Here is an 8,710-nt window from a genome sequence, read left to right on the forward strand (position 1 = left end):
AAAAAAAAAAAAAAAAAAAAAAAGAAGTATTCCCAAGAATTCATGTAGAGTAATTGGTCTACATTAAAGCCTTGGCAAGATTCTTGGCCAAGCCAAATAAAAAACCCAGCAGATGGTGTCCAGGGACAATAGTTCTGAGAAGAAATGATGAGTTACTCCTGTAGGGTACAGGATCCCAGAACTGGTCATTTTAGGTGCCAAGGCCCTTCTGTCCTTGGAAGCATGAACAGGTCTGTGCCAATTCAATACTGCAGCCATAGGAAGCCATGACAGCTACAGATCATTAAAATACAACACAACAAATTAATCCAAAACCAAATTTTCCCCTTAATTCACCTGAATGAAAAGATAAAATAGAATTATCCCTCAGTTATTCTCAGGAAATGACAAAATGAAAAAAAGCATTCAGAGGGTATACTGGGTGATACTGGAGTGTATTGAATCCATTGTCCCAGCAAGACAGAGGAGGGATTCCCACACAGAAAGGACAGACTAGAAAATGTACTGACAGTCATTTGGTTCAAGTGAGTTAAGGGTTCTGACCATCCAGATGGGTAAGAACTTCTCCAGAATATATTCATAACATACAGAGTTTGCTCCATTGATATTCAATAGTCTGTTTGCAATCAGCTGAATTGTCAGGACATGCAACCAGGAGGAGATGTGACATATGTGGTAACATCAGTGCGTCTGAACACAAAGAGCATCACAGCAATCACTGTGCTTTTGAGCTGTACATGGAAATTCTATGCAGTTTGTCAGCTTGTCTCCTCTGATTTATGGAAGAGGTAGGTCATCGGCAAAGCAGTGCAGAAGGATCACTCTTCAGGAGATTAACAAGATGAAGAGTAGTGTCAGTGATGTGGGTCCACATGTCATTATTTACACTAATCATGTCCACAAGGGATGTAAAAGGATAACACCTGTCACAACAGCTGATCACTGTGCAGAAGAGGCGCCCTGGACAAGGGCAATCAGCATCCTCTCCCGAAGCAGCTCAAGGCTTGGCCTGAGTTCCTTGTTATTCAGTAAAATACAAACAGGATTTGCTAGGAGGCCATCCGTTTTGCAGAGTGTCCTGCTAAATCAGGGCTGGTTTGAGAACCTGATATAATTCACCTTCTAGAGCACAGAGTGTCCTTCATGACGAGACAATGCACACAGAAGAATAGTGTCCAAATCGCCTGTTGAGAATAATTTAAAAACAATGAGGGGCTTCAGAGGACCACGCCCATTACACAAATAAACAGTAGAGTCCAGGGACACGGCAACCAAAGGATCCAGATCAGGTGTCCTTTCTATTATTTAGATGATGAGCGTTGCTTGTTTCATTCAAATGTAGGTCCTTCTGACTAAATTTTTTAGTGAGGGTTCCAGGAACTAAGGCCAGCAGGGCAATGGCCAACAGCTTAAAGGCAGTTCCCCAGGAGAAAAGAGCATCCAGAGAAGTCAGGGTTGACAGGATGGAGCCCGTCTGCACACAGATGAAATTATATGGGATCAAACCTTGAAGAAGAAAAGAGAAAGAGCCTGTTACTGGAGAGCAGGAAAATGAAGAACAATAGTCCTTCAGAAATGTCACCAGGAATTCACAACAGTGACTCCAGTTTTGTACTGTTTTTGCCCAATTCCTGACCTCTAAACATATTACCTCTTTCCCTTCTTTTCCACTTTTCCCTCCTTTCCTCACTTCCCACATATATTTGTCTCATTCAGCAAAAGGACTTGAGATGGTTCACAAAATATATAGACCACAGTAAGATTAGAAATATTTTTAAATAGGAAAAAACAAAATGAATGAAGAATAAAACAAAATGAGAGAAGAATAAACAAAGTACAGTTAGTACTTAAGCAAAAATGCATAAAGTTCACTCATTTGCTAGAGGTGTCCCCAAATTTGGTTCTGAGTGCCCAACAGCTAAAGTAAAGAGAAGCACCAGCATTATGAGATTTACAGTATGCCTGTGATAAAAACAGGTTTCTTAGAAGCAGTAGTACTATTCATGTTCTGTACTGTCTGTAAGAGGTCATCAAATCCACTGGATCCCACAAGTCTGACTGGTGGCTAGAGAGGCTGGTTGTATAACAAACCCCTGGTGAAGTTGTTAAAAACACATCCTCAGGTAACACCCCAGGGATTCTGGTTACCTGGGTCTGGGGTAGAACCCAAGAGCCTGCATTCTAACAGCCTCTCCTGACCCCCACTCCCAAGATTCTGATCGGTTTGGGACCCCCTGATGATCCACTCCTCTAGTAGATGATGCCTCAAGATCACAGACTCATGAAGGTCACACAGCTTGTCAGAAGGGTAACTAGAATCTCGGTCTCCGGAGTCTTTCCAAGCCTCGTGCCACCTGGGTGATTACAGGCTGCTAACAGAGGTGCTGAGGCATGCTGTCTAAAAGCCTGTCTGACAGAATTAGCTGTGGTAGATTCTGCTTCAATTTAAGATCTCAACTTCTCTCAGGAATTCCCTATTAATAGCAGCTGCTCAACCACATATTTGTCATGTTTGACCCAGAGCCCTGAGTAGCCTTCCCTTCCATGTTCTAAAGAAGGGTTAAGAGAGGCGATCCTTGCCTTAGGCTTAGAGAGGGTGGTTTGCTTCCAGTGTGGAGAAAACAATAGTCAGTGATCTTACAGGCTGTTAGCAATTTTACCATTCAGATGGAAGTGGTTCAAAGCTCATACTTAGAGAAACACTGCTCTAGTCCTAGCCCCTCATTTGGCCAAGTGGCCCATGAGGGTAAGGAGCTTGTTGAAGGTCATACAATTGTCAGAAGGCAAGAAGGAACCGCACTAGTACCAGCTCTTCCTAAGGCAGATCTTAATCAAAACAGGGGCCAAAGCCAAACAGGAAGCCCCTTGCTCTGACCCTTCCCCTGCCTCCACTTGCCTTCTGCCCACATCCCCTCACTCCAACTCTGCTTTTACTGAGCCCTTACTATGGGCCAAGATGTGTGTGTAAAACAGATTACTCTTCTAATCCCAGGGCCTGGCACAGTGCTTGGCACACAATAGGCATTAAATACAGTTACAGAATGAACAATCCCTATTTTTTCCAGAAGTATTTTTATGGGTTTTCATGTTCAAGCCCGAGTAGATCTGCAATCAGGAACAATTACTTTAGATAAGGCCTTTCGATGCTCTTCATAAACCTGTGCTCGCAGAGGCAGGCACATGCCCAGGACAACTGTGAGACTCAAACTTACACACCACGTCTTACCGATAAGAACAGAGAAGAAAAACTGCACGATGGGGATGTTCAGAATTGGAGCCGAGAGGTTCAAGAACCAGTTTGGCGTCATGGGGAAAAGTCTCAAAAACAGTAAGAAAAAAAACAAGCTGTTTCTGTTCTCCTCCACCTGTAGCCAAAGAAGACAAGGCCATTAAGAAGCAGAAAGAGTCTCCAGGTATTGAAAATCTGTTCTACATACTTCAGGGCAGAGATTCTTTTCCTCATTTTTAAAATGGAGGTACCTGAGGCTCAGAAAAGTCAGGAACCTACTCAAAGACACAGAGCTGGTAGTGATGGAGCTGGGATTTGAGCTCAGATCTGCATCTCCTGGAGACATCAACAGGACCCCTGGGCCATCCTGAGGCAGGACAGAGGACCACTGTAGGAGATCTCTGCCCCTACTCCCCTCAGGACCACGTGGTAACTTTCCGGGGGCCCGGCACTTAGATGTACCCCCTCACCTTACCTTCCTCTGCAGCAGGGCCACTCTGTCAGGAAAATAGGAGACCACCAGCTGTTTGCCAAAAACACTGGAGAGCAGGTAGCAGCATGTGGCACCCACCGAGGTCAGCAGACAGCACAGGAGAAGCCCCAGCCATGGCCCAAACAAAGCACCGGCTAAAACATTCTGCAAAGAAAACAAATCCTCTGCCATGAGAACATCTGGCAGCTACCAGCCATCTTGTCCTGGAGCCCAAGAGTCCTAGGTTCCCTCCTCCTTCAGTGATTTTCCTGGAGAAAACCTAACTCCCACTCTAAAGAGATGAATGAAAAGTGATGAAGGGGCTTCCCCAATGGCACAGTGGTTAAGAATCCGCCTGCCAATGCAGGGGACATGGGTTCAAGCCCTGGTCCAGAAGATCCCACATGCCATGGAGCAACTAAGCCCATGTTCCACAACTACTGAGCCTGCGCTCTAGAGCCCGCGAGCCACAACTACTGAAGCCTGCGTGCCACAACTACTGAAGCCTGCGCGCCTAGAGCCCGTGCTCCACAACAAGAGAAGCCACCGCAATGAGAAGCCCGCACACCGCAATGAAGAGTAGCCCCCACTCGCCGCAACTAGAGAAAAAGCCCGCGTGCAGCAATGAAGACCCAACACAACCAAAAATAAATAAATAAATTTTTTTTTAAAAAGAAAAAAAGTGATGAAAGAGCTGGGAACTACAGCCCCGGCCTCGGTCTCCTCACCTTTGAAACTGGGAAGAAGATTAAAACCTCAGCGGCGAGACAGAATTAAACAGGGAAATCTGTGTATACGGCCCCCAGCCTGCCACTTGGGCTGTGCAAGGGCCCGCCAGCCCTGGTGCCCTGGGAAGAGGCAGCAGTGAAGCTCACAAGTTATTTCTGCTACTTTAAATGAACACAAACCATGAATTTTCCCTCAGTAAGACCTCATAAGCTTTAGAAAATGTCTCATTTCTTTCCTTCCTGCAGGAATTACTTCTCTATAATGCTAACACTGGGGGTTCCATGTTGACCAGAGTTCTAGCTGACACTCAAAAAAGCCTTAGATTGACAAAAATGGAAAAGTGAACTAACACTTCCTAAGTGCAGTTTGGCTGGCAGACATCATCCTGCCAAACATGGGATCCAAAAGAGAAAGTAAAAGGGGAACCTGGAAGTGAGAAGGTAGGGATCTCCTCAGCACCTACTATGTGTTTGACTACAGGTCTGATTTAATCCCCACTATGACCCTGTTTAGTATACCATCCTCACCCCTTCTATAGGTGCAAGATTAAGTATCGTGCCCAAAGTCACACGAGGCAGAGACAGGATTCACCTCCAGGTAGCAGCTGGCTCTTTGCCCTGAAGAGGGGTCAGCTCAAGAGAGAAAGAGGTACAGGGGTAGCCCCAGGAGTCAGTCCCTGACCTCAAGCACCATACACACCCCCATCTCTCTTGGCAGAAAGTGTTTGCTTTTCTTCCAGTTTCTAACAAACTGCTTAGGCGGATCCAGCCTGAGCTGAATGTTGGGGCCAGAGGGAGAAGCAGGGCAAAAGGAAGCTGTCAAGTCTTCCTGCTCAGTCAGCCAATCATTCAACGAGTGCTGAGGGCTACTGTGTGCCAGGCAGCACACCATCACCGTGCCAGCCCCTCTGCACCCACTGTGTCATTTAATCCTCCCATGTAACAATCCTAGGGGGTTACATAGGAGAATGCCGGTTCTACAGATGAGGAAACAGCATTAGAGAAGTTAAATGACTTGCTCAGGGTTACACAGCTGGGATTCAAACCTACCCAAAGCCATAACAGATATATACACTTACACCAACCAGCTTAAAATGCTGCTGGGAGGACAGCACAGATTCTTCTGTATCACCTGAGATGGCAACTGATGAGAAGCATCCAAGAGCCCAAGCACAAGCCCAGGTCTAACACTGTGGCTCCCGAGAGCCAGGGGGCCGCCTGGAAAACCAGAATGACTCGTCCTCTCCACACAGGGAGACTTCCCAATCCTCTACAGCCTAACATCACCATGAACAACCTGCATTTGTTCGTCAAACATTTATGAAGGCACGTCCCTGTGCCAGGCAAAGAAGCACATAGACTGAGAATAAGGAACAGGTCCTGACCTCAAGGAACTCACAGACTAGTGGAGAAAACAGATGTTAAAAGAAAAACCAACATGCGGAGGGGGAGAGGTCTCAAGGACAGTGCTCCACACCTATCAAATCCTTAGAAACAAAAGCAGCATACCTGAGAGGAAAGGCAGGCTCTGGAGCTGGGCGGATGTGGGTTCAGACCTCAGCCCAAGCCCCTCCTCGCCTTGTCACCTAGGACAGTTACTTAACTTCTCACCATTCATTTCCTTCCCTGTAAAATGTGGATAAAAGTGCCCATTGTTGGCTCTTAGGAGAATTAAATAAGGTCGTGCAGGTAAAGCAACTAGGACAGTGCCTGACACAGGGAAAGCTGTCAACAAATGGTAGCCACAGTAGTCTGCCCTCTGGACTGTAGGATCTGCAGCCTAAGGGCCCCTCTACAAAGACAGAAGGTGGCTTCCCGGGAGGCAGGCACAGGAGGAGGGCAGGATACTGACCAGGAAGCTGGAGCCAGGGATGGCAAAGCCCTGTTTGTAGAGGTAGGCGCTGCAGAAAAGCAGGAACACGTAGGCCTGATGCTCCTTCCGGTACTCTCGAAGGACCTCAGAGAGTTCCCGCAGCTCGGCCAGGTCCGAGGGGAACCACAATGACCTGAGATTTGGAAAAGCAGATGGAAACAAGAGTCCAGATCAGCCTAATACCTAATAAAGTCACTTGTTCTGTCTTCTTTCCAAAGTAGGTTTATAAATGTGCCCATCATCTAGTCTGCTGGGAACACACACTTAATGGGAGGCCAGAATAATGGATGACCTGATATAACACAGCAGAGGCAAGGAGAAGAGCCTTGGTTTGGAAGCAAGGGACCTGGCATAGCATCTCAACTCTGCTACTGTCCAGTTGTGTGATCTCAGGCTGTCCCTGAGCCTCAGTTTCCTTACCGGAAAAATGAGGGGTTGAAGGTGGATAATCACTAAGTTCCCTCTTGGCTCTCAAGTTTTATGAACTATTCTTAAGAGGCAAATGGATTAATTTCTAGGCAAGTACTAAACGTCCTAAACTGCCTTCCTTTCTAGGAGTACCCCCCTCCCCCTAAGCTTTAGGCCAAGGACAATTCAAACTTCACACTGCTCCAAAGTTACTAGGTAAAACAACTGCTTTATCCGTCACAAAAGAGCCAATTAAAGATTCCCTGGGAAAGTATATTTGTCCATACCATAAACATAATCTTCTTGATAATATGTCAGGCTTGGAACCAACCCTTTCAAAGAGACTGCTTTTCACCCTGCTCTCTATATGATCCTCAGTGCACTCTGAACCCTGTACAAGGGTTACAGTGTAAAGGCTACCTTGCCTCTGCCAGCTGAACAACTCTTGAATCCATCAATGATCAATTATAAGCAAACCCTCCTGGTTCTCATCAGAATATTTCTTAGTATGTCTGACACCCACAGCAGAGTCTTCCCAGCTAGAGTAAAAGAATACAGTCACTGAAAACAGCTGTCCTAATATTCAAACATCAGTAACATCCTTGACACACTTCCATTAACTTTATAAACAGTATGCTGGTTTATCACGACAAATCAGCCCGGTAGGTATTTGTACTGCCTCCTGCCTCAACCTGTCAGGGAGTAAAAGGAAAAGAGCAGAGACAGGCAACAAAAGACAGCAGATAATTAATTAGTGAATAATTTAAAGTTGTCCATCAACGTTTCTCCTGAAGACCGGATGCCTTAAAGCCCCAAGGGCAGACCTGACAGAAGTGTAGTGAAGTGAAGTGGGGAGGACGATGCAGTGAGGCTGAGAGCAGTCGTTAAGAAGGGGCTGCGGGTCCACATAGAGGCGAAGGTCGGATGCAAACGGGGATCAGGGCTGGGCCTGGGAAGGTGACGGGAACACCGCTCAAGAGGCGATCCAATGGCGGGAACAGAGGTGCTCCAGCAGGATCCGCCCAAGGTAAGGCACCGCGTTTCCCTCCGCAAATCACCACCCCAAAGGCACCAGACAGCACTCCCGCGCAGCCGGCAGCACGCAGGTCCCAGACAGGGCCAGGCCCCGCTCTCGTCCACCCGGTCTGCCCAAGACCCTGTAGACGGGCCCAATCTCCAGTCTCAGAACTGAACCCCAAGTCCCAGCCCCCGACGCCTCCGATCCAGGAACCCGAAAATCCGATTCCCAGACCCCATCCTCGGACCTGGCTCCCTTCCTCTGACCCGAACCCCGGCCCCCATCACCGCCGCCATGCACCTGTCTCCAGCCTCCTTGGCTGTGCCCAGTGTCGACTCGCGGGGCAGTCGCGTCGACAGCCAGTACAGGGCGAAGGTGCAGCCGGCGAAGACCAGGAGGAGGCCGAGCAGGGGGCGCATCTCGGCGCCAGCACCCGGACCCGCCCCGCCGCGGAGGAACCTGGAAGCAGCGCCAGGAACCTCGCTGAGAGCTGACTGCTACACCGGAGCGCGTTAGTGGACGGACAGGGGCGGGGGTCCGCTCCAGGCCCCGCCCCCATATCCTGGCCCCACCTCCGGCCCGGATTCCGCTTGCTGTTGGCTCCAGAGTCCCGCAGAAAGCTGTCTTGCAGCCCCTCTGCGCTTGCGTCTGCCCTCCTTCCGCCTGTATATCTTTTTCCTACGTTTATCTCTGTCTCGTTCTCCACTTATTGGCAGGCTCTCTGCCAGGCTGTAGGTGGTCTGGGGTGAATCACCAGCCCTGCCCACAGCGAGCTTGCAGTCTAGTGGTCAAGACAGCCTTGTCGACCACCAGGTGTAACACAAAGCAAATGCAGCCCGCGTAGAACCAGAGGCTCTAATCCAGTGCGGTGGGATAGTCAAAGCGACCACGGAAATAAGGAGAATTTACTTTTTTTTTTTTTTTTTTTGTGGTATGCGGGCCTCCCTCTGTTGTGGCCTCTCCCGTTGCGGAGCACAGGCTC

General features: G+C 48.3%; 1 protein-coding gene across 1 annotated transcript; it reads right to left on the minus strand.

Annotated features, from left to right (window-relative positions):
- Nucleotides 1-595: 595 nt before the first annotated feature.
- Nucleotides 596-8,234, minus strand: TMEM41A (transmembrane protein 41A). The gene is made up of 5 exons (XM_007119507.4): nt 8,029-8,234; nt 6,282-6,435; nt 3,705-3,866; nt 3,227-3,365; nt 596-1,506 (listed from the first exon to the last, which is right to left on the minus strand). The coding sequence occupies exons 1-5, from the start codon at nt 8,145-8,147 to the stop codon at nt 1,286-1,288; spliced, it is 795 nt and encodes a 264-aa protein (XP_007119569.1). The 5' UTR covers nt 8,148-8,234; the 3' UTR covers nt 596-1,285.
- Nucleotides 8,235-8,710: the final 476 nt, after the last annotated feature.

This window comes from Physeter macrocephalus, chromosome 1 (genome assembly GCF_002837175.3).
Source record: "Physeter macrocephalus isolate SW-GA chromosome 1, ASM283717v5, whole genome shotgun sequence".
In the NCBI taxonomy this organism is placed as follows: Eukaryota; Metazoa; Chordata; class Mammalia; order Artiodactyla; family Physeteridae; genus Physeter; species Physeter macrocephalus.